Source organism: Manacus vitellinus, unplaced genomic scaffold (genome assembly GCF_001715985.3).
Source record: "Manacus vitellinus isolate BGI_N305 unplaced genomic scaffold, ASM171598v3 scaffold_28_pilon, whole genome shotgun sequence".
NCBI lineage: Eukaryota > Metazoa > Chordata > Aves > Passeriformes > Pipridae > Manacus > Manacus vitellinus.
Genome location: NW_021940122.1, coordinates 10,045,902 through 10,064,069, shown reverse-complemented (window position 1 = coordinate 10,064,069; position 18,168 = coordinate 10,045,902). Strand labels below are relative to the sequence as shown.

The 18,168-nt window shown below is 44.6% G+C and overlaps 2 protein-coding genes across 2 annotated transcripts; one reads left to right on the top strand and one right to left on the bottom strand.

Moving 5' to 3' along the window:
- The first annotated feature begins 1,009 nt into the window (after positions 1–1,009).
- On the top strand, positions 1,010–7,476 carry C1R (complement C1r). Its single transcript, XM_018074571.2, has 11 exons — positions 1,010–1,075; positions 1,844–2,072; positions 2,303–2,495; positions 2,679–2,822; positions 2,970–3,166; positions 3,652–3,799; positions 3,882–4,003; positions 4,588–4,666; positions 5,081–5,221; positions 5,898–5,972; positions 6,194–7,476. Coding segments are annotated over exons 1-11 (2,130 nt in total). The 5' UTR covers positions 1,010–1,073; the 3' UTR covers positions 6,994–7,476.
- Positions 7,477–8,910: 1,434 nt separating this feature from the next.
- On the bottom strand, positions 8,911–17,923 carry C1S (complement C1s). Its single transcript, XM_008926423.3, has 12 exons — positions 17,728–17,923; positions 17,197–17,261; positions 16,566–16,770; positions 15,305–15,482; positions 14,913–15,038; positions 14,097–14,296; positions 13,731–13,884; positions 13,382–13,497; positions 13,071–13,149; positions 12,694–12,831; positions 12,128–12,202; positions 8,911–10,149 (listed from the first exon to the last, which is right to left on the bottom strand). The coding sequence occupies exons 2-12, from the start codon at positions 17,199–17,201 to the stop codon at positions 9,356–9,358; spliced, it is 2,070 nt and encodes a 689-aa protein (XP_008924671.2). The 5' UTR covers positions 17,202–17,261; positions 17,728–17,923; the 3' UTR covers positions 8,911–9,355.
- Between the last annotated feature and the right edge of the window lie 245 nt (positions 17,924–18,168).

The following is an 18,168-nucleotide window of genomic DNA, read 5'->3' as shown; positions in this document are numbered from 1 at the left end:
AATTCAAAGATGTTTGATGAGCAGGTTCTCTAGTACACTTCCATAAATATTCCAAAGATGCTTTCTTCATTCTTTTTAGCACTATTTTCGTCTTCATTCCTCATGTTTTTGTAGCTGTGAATTACTTCCTGTGATTTCAATGCAAGACACTTGCTAACTTCTCTGAAGTCACCCATAATTCTAAGGAAAAACACTAAAATGGTGTTTTATCTCTTACACCAAAAGTCTGAAAGCCAAGAAATTTTGAACTTCATAAAGCTGGGGACACACAATATATGTCTTGGGCACTACATTGTTAAAAGTCTGAAATGGGTTTGTAAGTAGCTATATTTTCTCATTTCCCCGTTAAATAGAGGGCCTTATCTATCTATCTTGTTTTTTGTAAAAATGCTTACAGAAGAAACAGTAAGAAGGGTCCTTGAAAAGGGATTTTTTTTCTTAGAATGCTTTTAATTCTGTAGACTTTCTCATTTTTCTTAATATTTATTTAACTCAAGTGCCTCAGGTTTTTGCTTTCCTCGAAGAAGATCCCAGTTCCCTTCCCACCCCAAAACAATCTCAGAAGTGCTCTTCAGCGGGCCGGAATTGAGAAAACTTGGGGGGGTTGATGGTTTGGTATTTTTTTTTTTTAAGTTTAAATCAATTTGGGAAGACTATAAGATTTCTGGTCTTCTATACCAGAAAACAGCCCAGAAGGATTGGGGAGTGGACTTCCTAGGAGGATATTTTCGCGGGGAACAAACTCAGAGCAGCCACTGGATTGCAGATCAAACCCTCGGAGGGGTCTCTAGCAATCGTTTTGCTGCCTCCTCGCCCAGAAAAGGTAACTCGGCTCTGCGTGGCCAGGCCGGGACAGCCCCCCCGCGGCACTGCCTTGTTCGCGGACCGGGACCCGGCAGCAGAGGGCAGCAGACGCCGGGCGCCGCGGACCTGGTCCGGTGCCAGGCCGTTCGCAGCCCGGCTTTCTATTCCCCGCTCCTGCCTCGCTCCCTCCTCCTCCTCCCCCCGCCCTGCCGCCCCGGCTCCCCGCTGGCTGCCGCTCCGCAGCTCAGGCCGGGCAGGAGCGCACGGAGATGTGAGTCGGGGCTCTGTGGAGGGGGACGCGCTGGCACAGCCTTGCGGGCAGGGATCGGGGGGTTAGACCCCTCCAGGAAGGAGAAGAGGTCAAGGGGGGTAAGCTGCTGCTCGCTGTCCCTTCGTTGAAAACATTGCTAGCACGTAGAAGAATCCTCCTGACTGATGTTTGCCTGAGATCTGGGCAGTGAGCTTCTTTCGGAGGAACACAGAGGGGAAGAGGGAGGATCTGCAGCACGAGGAGAAAAAAGAAACTGAGCTCCAACTTTTGGCAGAGGGAGATCGAGGCATGACTGGGTAGAGGGCTGCCGAGGAGACATTGGCAGGATTACTCCTCAGCAAACCAAGCTTGAGATTTTCAGACCCTCACCAATGACCCTAAAACTAGCAATAACCAGAAATGACCTGCTGGCCCAGGGCGAAAGGGAACCAAACTTCTGGTTCTATGAGAAATAGCCCCATAACTTCTGGGAACATGCAGACCTTGCTCAGGGAATTCACCCACGCTTCTTCACGCTGCTTCCTGGGTTGATGATTTTCAAATTTCTCTGGCTTGATCACAGTGTCTTGCTGGAATCTTGCTAATGCTGGTGTCCTTGCTTCAGCTGTCCCCCTTGTTCCTGAGTGATCCAACCTGGGAGTTCGTCCTGCAACTAGACCTCCTGTGTTTGCATTCCATTAGACAGTGGACAAGTCACTTGTCAAGTCTCCTCTGATTTTGAATGACCTAATTTTATGCAATGTCATCATTTATTTGTCATATTCACAGGCATGTTCTCTGTCTCCCATGGGCCTTCCTCTTTTTTGGAGCGATCAGTTCCAGTCCAGTCCCAAAAAAGCTTTATGGGGAGATCAGATCCCCTGGTTATCCCAAGCCATATCCAAACAATAACATCAGCATCTGGGACATCCAGGTCCCAAAAGGCTATGTTGTGAAGCTGACCTTTAAATACTTTGATCTGGAGCCATCTGAGTCCTGCTTCTACGATTATGTTAAGGTATGTGCATAGATACCTGCACCAAGGAGTGGATGGAGATGGGAATCTAGTGGCCACCACATGCAATGGCTCTTCATTCACCAGGCCTCCTCTGATGCTTCCCACAAAGGAAAGGGAAGGAGTTAAAGATAGAAATGAGTGGAGCAGGTACTGGCAACTCGTGGTTAGGTAATACATGTGCATGGAGCACACTCAATCTTACAAGGCTGATTTCTCCTTAACCTTGACAGATCAAAGCAGACAAGAAGGACTTGGGCCGATATTGTGGCCAGCTTGGGTCAACCACGGGCAATCACCCGGGAAGAAAGGAGTTTGTATCTAAGGGGAACAGGATGCACCTGGAATTTCACTCTGATTTCTCCAATGAAGACAATGGCACAGTGATTCCCTACAGGGGCTTCCTGGCATACTACAAAGCTGTGGGTGAGTAGGAAATATCCTCAACATGTGGAAAGAAAAGCCTGTGTGGCTCCAACCAGTTTTCCTCCTTGCCAGGCAAATGAAGAGAAGCTTCAAGCAAGGATCTGGATATCTAGGTACTTCCAGTGTAGAGCAGAGAGGTTTAACACTTTCCTCCCCTTGTCCCTGCATTTACTTTGTCTTCAGATCTGGATGAATGTGACTCTAAAAATGCTGCTGAGAATGATGAAAGGCCTCAGTGCCAGCACTTCTGTCACAACTATGTGGGTGGCTACTTTTGTTCTTGCCGCACTGGCTACCAGCTTCAGAGCGACCACCACTCCTGCCGAGGTAAATAGAAACTCTAAAAGATTAGAGGGTTCCAGAGAAGGAGCCCTTCACTCAGGATGGGTGGGAGAAGTGACTTAGCAAGCAGAAGATGGGGCTACAGAAGACACAGCCCCATGATGTGACCTCCACTTTCTTCCTCTTCACCAGTGGAGTGCAGCAGTGAGTTGTTCACAGAGGCATCTGGGTACCTGAGCAGTCCTGAGTACCCCCAGCCCTATCCTGAAGACCTTCGGTGTAACTACAGCATCCGTCTGCAAAAGGGCCTGTCTATCACCCTCACTTTCTTGGAACCCTTTGAGATTGATGAACACCAGCAAGTCCACTGTCCTTATGACCAACTCAAGGTACTGGAGATTAGCAAACTCTGCTTCCAGCCCTGCTGCCAGACCTGGACAGGAATTGTGTGGATGCCACTATTCAGATGAGAAATATGGGATCAGTACAAGGAGAATGCCCCAGCATGAAGGACTGAGCGCTTGTCCCTCCCTCAGTGCACTTAATTACCACTGTCCTGAGGTCAGAGACTCTGGGTCACAGGCCCCTGTGAGTAGACAAAAAAATACCCCTCCTTCTTCCAGTTTAATCTCCCTTTGATTTAATCTCAGGACTCGAAGGGGTTGATAACTCTGATTGCCATGATAAGGGAGAAGCAGAGCTTGTGGTAGGTCAGTCCTGATCTGTCAGTGCAGACATAGCGAAGATGAGTCAGACAACCAGCCCTATTCACTGTCATAGGCACTCTGGTAAACTTGGTCTGGATTGAAATAGAGATACTGGGGCAGAGAAGCTTATGTGTTTCTGTCCTTGTGATACCCGTTTTTCTCATCAGATCCAAGCACGAGGGAGAGAGATTGGTGAATTCTGTGGCAGGGAATCACCTGGCATCATTGAAACCAACAGCAATGAGGTGGACATACTCTTCCTCACTGATGAGTCGGGGTTCAGTCGTGGCTGGAAGATCCACTACACCTCGGAGAGTAAGAGATTTCTCCCCCACAGGCTACTACAGCTTACTGACACAGTTTGTTAATCCCAGTTTAAACTGTCCCTCTCTCACAGAAATACGGTGCCCACAGCCTGTCCCACGGGATCAGTTTACCATTATCAGAGACCTGCAGTCTGTGTATCAATTTCAGGACTACTTTGTTGTCAGCTGCAAGACTGGGTATAACCTGATGGAGGTGAGATCCCTTCTCCACTCCCTTCAGCCATATTTTGGCTTCTCTTCAGTTTGTGTCTTTCATCTTTCAGTAAGACTTTCTTTGGAGACTTCACTTATGACAACCTCTTGCAATTTCTGTTTCTTCCTTGCTTCTCTTGGCTGTCTTCCAGTGGTTTCTCTTTTCCTAGCTCTCTTCCTTATGCAGTTACTGTTTCATGAAACCCTGGTAGAAGACAAGAAACAAAAATCCCAGGAAATATTAGTAAATAAGGATACCTCTTTGGAAGGATATAAAATCAGACTCAAAGCAGAAGATGTTACCTGCCTCCCTTGCCATCCCATTGCCAGGACTGGATAGTACCCCATACTTATGTTTTTATGGTTGCTGGCTGCTGGTATCTTGGCCTCTATGAAGAATGTGTAGGCTGTGGCAAATACAGGATAGAGGGAAGGCACCAAAGGGAGAAGACAGCAATTGGAACAGACCTCAGAGGGGCAAATATTGGACAGCAGTGAAAAGATGGGCAGATAGAATAATATTTTAATGTGGGGAAGGGAATGAAAGGCTCTGTCAAACAACAGTTATTTTCCTCTTCCACGTAGGGCAACCGAAAGCTGCTGTCCTTCACTGCTGTCTGCCAGGCTGATGGGACATGGCACCAACCCATGCCACACTGTGAAAGTGAGTGATCTGAGAACAGGGATTGTGTGCTCTGCTGTGGCTTTCCCCCTCCAGGAAAATGGGGGGTTCAGCCTCTGTGACTCAGTTCGTCCATGCCATAGACTCATGGATGTGCTGGCTGGAAGGACCTGTGGAGGTCCACCATTGACTTACATTTTTCCACTTGCAAAAATTTAAATGTCTTTCCCCCCTTACAAAAATGCATAAAACATCATTCAAAATTTGCAATAATGTTGTAACATCTAAAAGTAAAAGATCCCAGTTTGGGATCCATTTTGGAACAATCTCTCTCTGCCAACTCTCCTAACTGGTCCTTCACACAAAGGCCACAATGCAAGTTGAGCCTAGACCTGCAGGCAGTATGAGTTTGTTTGAGTCATGTCTTTTTTTTTCCCCTTTTTTCCTTTTTTGTAGTTGTGAACTGTGGCAGCCCTAAAATCCTGACCAATGGGGCATTCAGCTATGTTAATGAACTTGCAAACAATAAGTACCAGTCAACTATCTCATACCGATGCAATGAGCCGTATTATCACATCGTCACTGGAACCGGCGGTGGTGAGTCCCAATCCCACACAGACACTGAAACCTGTGCATGAAGAGCCCTCTCAAGTTTTCATTTAGAATTGTATAAAAATTATTTTTAGTCACCAGAACAAACTTTCTAAGAAAAGCAAGAGTGTTGGAGGTAGTGAAGTTTGTGTTGAGAGGTGATGTGCAAGTTTAGCCAACCTGCAACATCAGCTCAGAAATAGGTACTGAGCATGTACATCTTGTTCCCATTTCTGAAACAAACACCTTGTCCTACTCTCTGCAAACTACAAAGACCAGAAACTTAAATCTAAAATCCATGTCTTTACTTCTTCTTATTCCTTTGGGATAAATTGGGTCAAACAGTGCTCCGTACACACGTGGACTGAGTGAAGTTAAGACTTCCCTCGGATGGCCCTTCAGGCTTTTCTTCTACATAAGCAGTGTCTGAACTTTACTGGTCCCCTGGAACTGAGGTGCTTAAAGAAGCACAGACAGAAACATTCCATACTGTGCCACAGACAGCTTTTCCCAGGAAAGGATGCTTTGGCATGGAAGGGCTGAGTGCAGTATGTGGGACACTTTGGAGAAAGGAACCTCTTGAAAACTATTCTATTCTATACTATTTTGTTCCATTCCGTTCTATTTTCCCACCCCAGACCCTGCAGGCCTGGGTCTCATTTCCTTCTCTCTCATCCTACAGACAGATTCACCTGCTCTCCTGAGGGAACCTGGCTGGACCAAGACGGCCAGGCAAGGATTCCTGCCTGCTTGCCAGGTCAGTAAGAACTCTGACTTCATCTAGTGTTTACCGTCTCATGCTTACAATCAGTACAAAACTGGGACAACATGCAGAAAGGGGAGTGAGGATAATGGTATCAGTGAGGGATGACAGGGAAGTCTATCCAGGAAGCCAAAATAAGGTGAAATCAAGCAGTGATGGTGTAGGAAACAGAAGGTGTCATGTTTTTCATGTTTTTAACTTGTATTTCTCCACAGTGTGTGGGAAGCCAGTACATCCTGTTATTAAAGTCCAGCGGATCTTGGGTGGCTTGTCAGCAAAGACAGGCAATTTTCCTTGGCAGGCTCTGACTGGCATCAATGGACGAGGGGGTGGTGCCCTCCTGGGTGATCGCTGGATCCTGACGGCTGCCCACACCATCTTCCCCAAAGGAGCAGTAAGGAACAACGTGAGCCTGGACCAGATAGCAGAGGAGGCTGAGGTTTTCCTCGGCCACACCAATGTGGAAGAGCTCCACAAGATGGGTAACCACCCTGTACGTAGGATCTTTATCCACCCAGATTACAGCCCTAAAGATGAATACAACTTCAACGGGGACATAGCCCTGCTGGAGCTGAAACACCCAGTAACCTTGGGCCCTACCCTACTGCCCATCTGTCTCCCAGATACCACCAACACCACGTTCTATGTGGATGGGCACATGGGCTATGTGAGCGGCTTTGGTGTGGATAAAAACATCATCTCAAATGATTTGAAGTACGTGAGCCTACCAGCAGTTGCTCGAGATAAGTGTCAGAGTTGGCTGGACAGTAAGAAAGACATCCCTATGGTTTTCTCTGAGAATATGTTCTGTGCTGGCTTCCTCAGAGGCAAACAGGATACCTGCCAGGGGGATAGTGGGAGCGTCTTCACAGCGTTAGACAGGGAAAGTGGTCGTTGGGTGGCTACCGGTATAGTTTCTTGGGGTATTGGCTGTGCCCAAGGTTATGGCTTCTACACCAAGATCCTTAGCTATTTGGACTGGATCAAAGGGATAGTAGAGGAGGACAAGCTCTAGATGATGCTGTCCTACTAGCTGAAGGATCACTGCTAGCATACCAATTTCCAGATGCAGCAAATCATATCCAAAGCTTCTGATGATGTCCCAAAGGCTTTTCAAACAGGCAAACCATGTAATCTTCATCATAAGCACTTCTGAAAGCCATCATACTGTTTGATGAATTCTTGGTGGTACCATCAAAACTTACCAAAACTGCGGTACCATTGGCAGCTTGTGGGATGCCTTTGTGGATGTTCTAGTTCTTCCAAATCTTACTACTGGATGAAGCCTTAATAATATCAGAAAATCTCAGGACAGCAAACGTTATTGTTTGAAATGCTGACAATATCATGAGACTATTGTGGTCTACTTTTGTTCTCTATTGTGTGGGAAGATTACAGGGCAGAAGACTTTCTTGAAAGATGTGGTTTGTGCTGAGTACAGTGTGTGTTTGCCCATTGGCATCACTGAGATTCTATAAATATTAAAATAATTGCTGGAGAAACCAGGTGTGTTATGGTTTTCTGTCTTTGTTTTTAATGATGACTGAATATTCCCACCACTGAAAGCAACTTCTGGACTTTATACAGGGATTGCTTTACCTACCGCTAAAAGTGTTTCCAGTTCCTCAATGCCCTGTGGCAGCTGCTCACCTGTCAAAAAATACTGTTAGATTACCCAGTCTGAAACCCCAGGTGGTTTCAAGGGAGATGAAAAAAAGTTGTCTGTGTGATACCACATTCAAAAAGTTAGGGAAGACAACAACCAAACTCATGGAGAAAAGAGCCTAGGAGCCTTTACTGATCAAGATTTGAGGGTGGATTTTTTACATAATATGAAATAAAGCTTTAACTGCAGGACAGCAGCTCTAAAATGATGCTAACTCAAAGAGAAAGTGACCTCTCTTGTGTTGTGGGTATTCTCTGGAGTTGTCTTCTTCTCTGCTTTTGCTACTGCAGAATAACCTACCATTTTCTTGTGAGTCACTGAGAGAAATGAAGTCTGCAAGAGCTTGACAGGAGAACTCTGGGGGTAAGGTCATAGTTGCCTTCTTGCACTGTTTTCTGTGAGATCCAGCTCCAGATCTTCTCATATGTCAGTATATCTCATTTGCTTTAGAGATAATATGCCCTAGGAAGTGATCTGTGAAAGTCCACAGATGATAGAAGTTCATCCATGATTTCCATGAATCAGAATTCTGTTGATTTTTCCCATCTGTATGGGCAAGGGAGCATGAGAGGCAACAAGAGCAGGGAAAAAAGAGGTTTTACAGGAGCAAGAGATAAACCCTGGTTTGGGAGAGGGAATCTCTTGCTTTGCAGGAGGCTAGGAAAATTTAGGAAGCTGAGGCATGGAGAATAGATTATTTGCCAAAAATCTCCATAGGAATCTGAAAACCTCCTAGGAATAGCAATTCCAGCTAAATAAGTGTTTTTCCTGTCTCCTCCTCCCAGACCATTCAGCTGTATTTCTGTTTTTCTTGTCCTCTACTGTCCTGAATTGAGTAATATGGAGCAGAAAATACCCCTAACACTTGTCAGGTAATCTTTTCCCACAACACTACCTGCCATAAATCAAGGGAAGGACTGTTGTGGGAGAAAAGTGAAACTTCATTTCTTATCTAAGTCCATAAAGTTTGAAAAAATAAAGCCCGAGAACCAGTGAATGAAAGGATTTTGAAGATGTCTGTTCTGTTTAGCTTGATTGAGAAGTCTGAAGTCCTCATTGCTGGTAATGGTTGATCAGTGAGATGCAACCATCTCAGAAGAACTTCATAAAGACTCTCAGGTAGAGAGGTGAGGTAGCACATGTTTTAGCTTGGTGCAAGCTGGCAGCATAGTGGGTCAGAGTGTGACTAGACATACAATTTAGGGAGTTCAAGGAGAACTAGGTCTAGACTGAGAAAAAGAAAGGCAATACACACACAATAGCACATTGCACAAAAGGCAGTTTGGACTTTTTTAATGCTGTTAGATATTCTGAACAGTAAAGGAAATACATAAATCAGAAACCAGGCTCTGAACATATATTGGGAACCAACAATTATTCTTTCTTGTCTTCATTGAAATCTCCCTGTTAGGTGAGCCATGGCCAGGTCTTCTCCAAGTGGGAAAAAATAGGACAGAAAAAAAATAAAAGGAAGCTCTTTATTCAGAACAACATGTTGCTCTTAAGCTATTACGAGTAGAAAAAAGAGAATTTCCCTTCCCAGACATGATGACAGCGGGAGAAACAGATACATATTCCCGACTCTCCACTCAGCATAGACACAATGAGTTACATTGTGTTATATATTGCCCATTATATACACAGAGTGAACAGGATCACAGCCAGCCCAAACATATAGTCATCATTCTAGGGTACGTGTGCTGAAAAAGAGCTATTTCTGCCAAGCTTCTTCATCCTCATTCTTGCTCATGGTCTCTCTAATCCAGTCCAGATAACGCACTACCTTGGTGTAAAGACCAAAGGTGCCGCATTTCGGTCCCCAGGAGATCAGCCCCGCAACATAGTACCGTGTGTCATTAAGAGGATCTTGGATAGCATAGGCTCCACCACTGTCCCCTTGACAGCTGTCCTTGCCCCCACCAGCACAGATCATATTGTCGGTGAACAGGTAAACAACAGAATCATCGTAGCCCTCTGGTTTCACAGATCGGCAATTGTCCATGTTAACCACGGGAATCTGGGCCTTCCAAAGATCCCTAGGTAGTTTTCCTCTCTCTCTCTGGCCCCATCCAGCAATGTAGCCCAGAGTTCCTTCTTGCAGCTCATATTCAGGTGATTTACCAGGAAGACAGAGGGGTGAGATGTTTGGACCCATCTTCACAGGATCCCTCAGCTTCACTAGTGCAATATCATTATCAAAATCGGTCCTGGTTTCTTCGGGCTCCTCCTTCCAACCAGGATGGATGAATGAAGCTTCTGGGATCAGACGTTCAGCATTATACTCCAGAGATTCTTTACTAACATCGACTACCCCAGCGTACATGGTGGGCTCTTCATATCCCTCCAAAACATGAGCTGCAGTCATTACCCATCTTTCAGAGATGAGTACACCACTTGCTCTTGGGTCATGGAAATACACCTGCCAGGGAAAGTTGCCCTCTTCTGCACGGGTGCCTCCAAAAATCCTTGCTTTGTCTCGGATGGGATTACTAGGTATCCCACAGACTGGAAAGAAAAGAAAAAAGAAGAGGAACCAGATGGGAGAATTAGCAGTTACAAACAGGGGGTTCTTTGGTACTCCTAAAAAGCCCATAGTTGCCTCTTTCCTGTGTCCTCTAAATCATTTTTGGTTCTGAGTAACCAGTGTTTATATTCTATGCCACAGAGGTCACAACCAGTATTTACAGAGAAATTAAAGAAAATGTTATCAAAACTACTATCAATACTCAACTTAAACTGAAAATACTCATTCTCAAATTCCTTTTTCCAGAAACCAGTTGTCACCCCGCCAGTAACACCATTTAATTGCCTTCTAGCTGGCATTTTTCCTTTGCTGCATTATGCCCTTTACATGAAGGAATTGTCTTTGAAAAAATATTTGCTTAATTTCTTAGAAATACAACACTGCTCTTTAATTTTTTTTCTTTTTTTGGTGAACTCCAGATACTCTCAAGTTAAGTGTTCAGGTTTGTCACTGATGTTTTACCATTTTTCCTCTCCATTCTACTAGTATGTAAAATATTAAGCAGTGTGAGATCTCGTCTGTGGGTCTTATGGTTGCAGAGATGCTCTGTGCTTTTTGAGTAAAATGTTCTGTAACATTTTGCAGAATGTGAACACCAAGGGCAGAAATAAGATTGGCCATTCTAACATAGCTAGGAAATTGATTTCTTATCACATTGCCTTGTTTACATTGAATCCTTAGTCATATAGTCAGAGATTAAGGAACTATAGCCAGCAGGTAGCTTCCAATTTGAATGAAGTAGAGTTTGTTAAAGAATTTTACATAATCATAGCAGGATTTAGGCTGGAAGGTACCTTTGAACGTCTCTAGTTCAACCTATTCCTTCCTAACTGCCCTCCCCCCTGCCCTCATAACTACGAAGTCAGGTTGCTCAGGGGCTTTGACAGGTGACTTCTGATTATCTCTCAGGGTGGTGATTAGCCAGCCTCTCTGGATAACAGTTCCAGTGCTCCTGGGGAGCATTTTTCCTTAAATACAGTCAGAATTTCCTTTGTTGCAACTTGAGCCTGTCATTGTCTTTTCTTGCTGTGTCCTACTGAGAAGAGTCTGGCTTCATGTTCTTTGTAACCTCCTCTTGGGTGGTAAATTCCCTGACCTGTATCTTACGATTTGTCTTTTGCACTGTTCATTTATACAGTCCAAGTCACTGGCTGAGCTGGCCCTTAAGAAGGTTGAATCATCTTCATCTGGATCTTGTACTTTGCCAATGAGGATTTGGGGGTTTGAAGTAGTGAACAGGCCTCATGTACAACTAGGCCTAGTCATGCTGCCTCCTCTAAGAGGGTAAGCTGAACAGAGTGCAGTATATACAAGTTTTAAAATTCTCTCTATCAGCTGGAAGTTGAGACCCAGCTATAACTCCCAGAAGTCAGGAGCAGGAGCACTACCCTCCCTGGGAGACATAATGTCTCCCAAGTATACAAAGAGAAGATGAGAAGGTCCTTGACAAGGATCTTGCTTGAGCTTTAGGACATAGTAACTGTAGCTGAATACTGAAGGACGCATTAAACCTTAAGGGATTAGGCTATGACTTCCAGTCAGAGTAGTGAAAGGCCTTTCCCTATAGTGCTGCAGTGTAGCCTGGGAGAGACTGAAGACAGAGAGGTCCAGTATTGTCAGATATATTTTTGACCTGTCAGTCTTTTTGCTACTTTCAATGAAGATGGAGATCTAAAGCACTGAACAACTTGAGAATATGCACAGTTGAAGGTGGGGCAACTGGTGCAGAAACACACAGTGATGCTTGAAGAGGCCCTGTTATACCAGATGTCTTATTATGTTTCCAGCTTCTTTCTCCTGCCTCATGGGGCCCACAACTTTCAGAAATACCCTGTTCAATGTGACTCAAGCATGAAAGGATCAACTGTACTTTCAGGCTCAACAGTTTAAAAACACAGGGATGAAAGAAGCAGTGGTCTTCACAGGCCACACATATATACACACAGTTCTTGGTAGTACCTGGGGCACATTTCGGTAGCTTTGTTCCCATCTCTTCATTGACCCATTCTCCACTGGCTGAGCACTGATACACCACTTTGAAAACATGAGAAAAAAAAGGACTTCCATAAGGATATAATTAAGATGAAGAGAGGGTAAGTAGCATTACTGTATATGATGCATTAACCTTCTCATTTCCCAGGCAAGCACAGCTTGGTAAACATTGCTGTTATCTACCCACCACGGTGCTTCTTTCCCTTTTTTCATAGAGACCTCATTTAATACATTTCTTGAGTCCTTTACTTTTCTACCAGAAATCTGTGCTACGTGTGACAAAAACCTCCATGGTTTGCTCACAAGGCAAATGAGAGAGGACTTGCTAATGCATTTAGGGTCAACAGTCCACGTACAGACAGTGTTAGAGTGTATTAAACACAGGCGACACAAAACTACTGCCTGCAACCCCACACCAATAAGAACTTTTTCCCAGTCTTGACCTGATGGGATATAATACCATGACAATACCAGAACCATTTCTTAGGCCTTTGATCAAATAAATGTGATTGTGTAGCAGAGGAAATACTTACCATCCCCTTTGTTTTCTAGGGTATAGTAAGGTGCATCACACTGATACCGGACAGCAGCTTTATAGAGAGGCTCATGGAGTTCAGAGACATATAAGGCTTGGGCGTTGTCAACAGGAGGGGGATCACCACAGTTCACAGCTGTACAAACAAAATAAAAATGATTAAAGGGGCATCCTCACTCAACAATATGATTATTCTGTATGATGGGGAACCACTTCTCTGATCCCTGCACAGCCATGGGTGCTCACTTTCTCTGTCCCTTTAGCATGCTCACCTCCCAGTCCTTCAGCATTCACCTAATCTGGCGATATAGTGGATCTATAGCCTAAAGACTCCATTCTAGCCTCCTTCCCACAGTACAGAGACGGGTCACTTACGAACACAGCTCAAACGGGAGTTGCTCCATTCACCATTGTCCTGACAGCTGGAGTAAAAACTTGTGATGCTATCTCGTTGCTAGGAAAAAGAACACATGATCCATGTAAGTCTCTGGACATGAAATATATCTGATATAGGCGCTCCCATGGAGTGTCCTTAAAATACTGCTGTGGCTGGAAGAGGTTTCTGCCTACTACTGCTGTGTTGAAAACTTTGAGTCCCCAAAGGTACTCAGGGCACCTGATGGGAAATGGCCTCATGATGTTGCTGAGAGGACCAGAGTGGACACATACTTTTTTATGTAACTTACCCTCACAATTTCATAGCCTTCCACACAGGTCACCTTCACATTGTCCTTTAAGATATACCTGTCCTTCTTTGGGTCAAGAACAGAGTTGGGGATGACACTCAGAGGACAGGTTACAGCTTTGAAGAGATAAGTGGAAATCAGTGATTATTTGGTTCAAGATTTACTTTCCTTCCAGCTCCCAACTTCTTTCTCCCAGTGACTTTTTTCTCTAGTAAACAGACCTCCTCTTTTTACTCAGTATCAGCAGCAGTGAGCATGTTAATATGCTGTTGTACCATGAATTTGACCTGGAACAAACCCTCTCCCTAACTCAGCAGCAGAGTGAAGGCATTCCTAAGTGTTTACTCACGATCGCCATAGTAGCGTATTTTCCAGCCTTTGTGCTGTACAGCATGGTCTGTCTGGAAGATTATGTCAAGGATGTTGTTCCTAATTTTGATTTCAGGAGGACCTGGGAATTTGCTGCCACAATAGGGACCAAAATGTTGTTTTCCAGAGACAAGCTGGGAAAATAACAATCAAAAATAAATGAAAAATATCAAATGTATTTAGAGAAAGAGTAAAATGCATGCTCAATGTGTACATATTCAAATGCATTCTCACAAACTCCAAAAGGCAACAGAGCTGAAAATAAAGTTAAGCAGTCAGAGAGTTTTCTGAATATGAGGAGGTTGACAGGAGATCCAGAGCACCCTGACTCCCTCCCCACACCTACTGTTAAGCTGTCGAGGCAAGTTCCATTTGAGTCGGCTGGTTCCACGTCGAAGTCCCCGCTGCGTATGGTCAGCACCACGAAGTAGCCTGGACTCAGAGCCACTCGGTACTCACACCGTGAGTTCTCTGGGTACTGGTCGGGATAGTTGGGGCTGGCAATCTCCCCTGAGAGCTCAGTGAAGACATTTCCACTGCAGTTCACTAGGATTAAGGAAGGAATGGAAGCAGGATTCAGAAAGGAAACGGTCCATGTGCGCTGCTGCTAAACTGCTTCATGCAATAACCGTGTCACAACATTGTATCTCTCCAAGAAACTGAAGCCAGGCCTGCTGTCTATCCAGTTAGCCAGACTTTAATTCCTTTTCACCCTCCACCTGCAATTTAGGCTCCTTTCATCATGCTCTGGTCCTCATATTATACTCCTTTCAACATGCACCGTTTGTGACCTTGGAACTTTTTGATTCAAGCCAAGCAGGCCCTTGGTCATCTTTTGTGTCTTTATGGAACTGCCCTGTTTTGTTAGAGATTTAAAGACTCAAAGATAGCAGTACGCTAAGGGTCTCCATCACAGTCTTTATAGAATGTCATTTAATAGTTTCTTAATTCTCTTGACACAAAAATAAAAATAAGAGTGTTAAGAATACGTTAATAGAAATTTCCTAAATCACAGTCTACTGCAGTTCAGATTCGCACTGGGTTGGGGTTTTTTTCCCCAAAATATACCTGTAACAAATGGCAGAGAAGGTCTTCCAAGTACAATATCTCACTTGGCCTAAATATCTCTTGCTTTTGACCACAGCTCGTGTAGATGTCTCACCTCCACAAGTTCTGTTATCCTCATAGAGGAAATAATCTGGTGGACAGGTACAGAAGTAACCTCCAATGTAATTATTACAGTAATGACTGCAAGGCTCCTCCACAAAATCCGTGCATTCATCCAAGTCTGCAAGTGTGAAAAGTGGAATCAGCCAAAATTAGGAGAGGGCCCTGAGGGCAAGAGAAAGATTAGAAAGTGAAGCAAACACTAAAGGATAATAAGGAAAAGGTATCTCTAAGACAGAATTTATACTGGCCATGTTGGAATGCAGTCCTGTCTGCTGGGATCTCTTTTAGATAAGGCATTCTTGTAAGGAAAACCCTTCTATCAGTTTTTCTTCCTGCTCCAGCCTGCACACTACAAAGATTCAGAGGAGACTGTTTTAACCTTACCTACTGCAACATAGTAGGCTGCAAAACCAGTGAAGCGCTCCTCATTGGAAAAGTCTGATTGGAAGCTCAAAGTGAGGGTGTTGTAAGGGACATGAAATTCCTCCACAATCGAGGAGCCAGGGGCACGAGGTTTCTTCCGCCCACAAAGCACACCTTCAACATGGTCACCAGACAGGATCTGCAGAAGAATTCAGAGACCTCTTACTTTGCTACTGGAACATGTGTGATTACCAACACTTGATTCTTTCAGCTTATGGGTGCTAAAGTGTAGTTGAATGGAGCCCCTAGACAACCAGTTGCATGATATTTGTGAGACACCTGAGTAGTGCTCCCTCCTACTGACTTCCCAGCTGTGAAATACCTGTCTTAAATTCTCATCTGGAAATTAATCCAGACAGTTCTCTGTTAACATCCTTTCCTCATGGCCACTTGTATAAAAAATGAGCACCGTGATTCAAAATGGCAAAACCAATCCCTGACAGTCTGAAGAGCAGTCCAACGGGTTCATCTGTTTGTTGCAAAAGGACACGTTATTACAGAGCAAGTCCCACCCTAGTCCTCCTTGAAGGTCTCCTTCTGGTGGTGCACCTGTTCTTATTGCGTCTTTTCACACAGAGATATGGCAGGGTAGAATGGTCTTGTTTCTGCCTGTTTGTGTGGAAATGTTCCATCTTTAGTGCCTTATGGGACAACGTGGAGTAGAGCTAGTTTTAAGAAGTCTGTGGTACATAGATCATAGAAAACTATGGTGGAAGGGACCACAGCACTTTATCTGAGTGCCTGCTATCCGTAACAGATGGATTGTTTCTAACCTCCGTCCTTTCCAATCAATCTCTGATTTCATTTAATCATCTATGTCCACTCATGGATTAATTCTTAATAATTTCAGGCACAGACAACCATTACCCTAGAAAAACGGTCCTTTTACATCTACAGTTCACTGGGTAAGAATATGCCTTGCAACAGGGAAGTGTCAGAAATGCCTGAGAAGGCTTTTCCTATGAATATAGGAGAAACATGGGGAGAGGGGACACAAATGGGACAATCAGCTAGCAGACAACCCTCATGTGGTTATGAGGCAAACTCAAATCCTTTAGTGACTGTTAGTGGAGATATACTCAGTTATTTGGGCTTCTTGGAGCTCAGAACATGAAGGATGTGCTTAACTCCTCTTCCAGCTCTGAGCTTTGTACACATCTTTGCTGTTCTGTGTTCTATCCCATCTTCATGTCTTTTTCTCACTCAAGGATGGGAACAGTACCTTCACAAAGTCGTATTCACAGTTCTGTGATGGTTCAAGATCCAGATGCGTGAAATAAAGGTGAATACCATATCCTGGAGGGACCTGGATTTCCCAAGATTCCTTCACATCATTGGGATACAGCTGAGGATAATTGGGTGACAAGATCTCTCCATACATGGAGGCCGCATCAGCCCAGGCAGGGAGAGAGAAGAAGATAAGGTACCTGAGAAAAGAGGAAGGAAGATGGCATTGCAGAAGGCTTCTCCATCCACATACGTGCACAGTGCCCAGTGAAAAAGCTAGTCTTCAACTGTACACAGCATGCAGCAGGGCTCCTGGCTCTGGAGTTTTAATGACCAGTGCTGGGCCTGTGTGGGGATTGTCTTTCTCCTGTGACTTTTCACACAGGAGTACAACCTCAGTGGTGCTCTCTGGTTCTCTCAAGCTCTGTAAGAGCTGGTAATGCTGCAAGAGCTGAACACAAGGGTCTTAAATCCTATTCCCTACTTCATTGTCCTGTTCTTGAAGCTACTTGGGCTATAGATACATTCAGATCTGACAATCAGTACAGCATTACAGGAAAAACACCTAATTTATAAAATGAGATTACTAATAAACCTGAGTTCCCCTTGGAGATTTAATAACTCACCACATCTGGAAAAAGCAGTTCTTCCTTTCTGCAAACTTTCACGAACTGGACTTTGGAGTTATGATCTGGGACAAAAAACAGTGTGATTGATTAATGTTGCCTGTGCTTCTGCACGTCCATTAAGTAGGTCAAAGACCCTAAAACCCCAGCTTGTGGAGACTAGGCCAATGTTTTGCTTCAGAAGCAAGTTTGTATCTCTGTCTCTTCCTGCATATAGCAACCCCAAGCATCAAGAAGGGATGCTTAAGCTCCATATTGACAAAATGGAGAGATGATTTCTATCTTGGTACTCATCAGTATTCACACACTGTGACCATCAGGGTGTCCAGACACCATGCTGGTGCACAGCAAATTAAGACAGAAACACATTCCTCCCTCCCCCCCCAGGTACCCAATTCATTCTTCTCAGCACCTCAAAAATCATTCTAAGACCCTGGGGTTGCGGAGCGGCTTGTCCTGACTCTTCCAGCTGTCAGACAGCAATGCTCGGAAATATTTTCCTTTCTCATTTCTAATGTTTGCAATATTTACCTTCTCTCCCTAGTTCATGTCTGGTTTTCTTCTCTCTTCGCTTCTCTTTCTAATCTTTCACTTTTTCTTCCTGTGCACACCCTCCTCCAAACGCACCCAAAGCAGGGTCTGGGGAAGGGAGCTCTAATTCGCAACATCGCAGCACCCTCTATCTGTGGGATGCGGCTTACCAGCCTTCCCTCTCGGGTGAGATGCTAGCCTTGTCAGCTCTCGGCAGGAAGGGGAATTCCCAGAAATAGTTGCACAATCCTGCTGGCCCAGGCTGCCAGGGGGAGTGCACAGGTCTCGTCTCTATTTTCGGGAAATCAGATGACTTTGGGGAAAAGGGAGGAGTACAGAGTTTTCGGTTGCTCTCCCTCTCTTCCTCTTTCCCCTCCCTTTTAAAAGTTTGGAACAACATCCAAAGGGTGTAGAAAAGGGAGAGTCCAATGCTTCTGCATA

Coding starts and splice junctions, on each gene's coding strand:
- C1R (XM_018074571.2), top strand. Junction 2,073..2,302: donor GCTTCTACGATTATGTTAAG/GTATGTGCATAG, acceptor TAACCTTGACAG/ATCAAAGCAGACAAGAAGGA. Junction 4,004..4,587: donor CTGGGTATAACCTGATGGAG/GTGAGATCCCTT, acceptor TCTTCCACGTAG/GGCAACCGAAAGCTGCTGTC.
- C1S (XM_008926423.3), bottom strand. Junction 15,483..16,565: donor GTGAATACGACTTTGTGAAG/GTACTGTTCCCA, acceptor ATTCTTCTGCAG/ATCCTGTCTGGTGACCATGT. Junction 15,039..15,304: donor AGCCTACTATGTTGCAGTAG/GTAAGGTTAAAA, acceptor TCACACTTGCAG/ACTTGGATGAATGCACGGAT.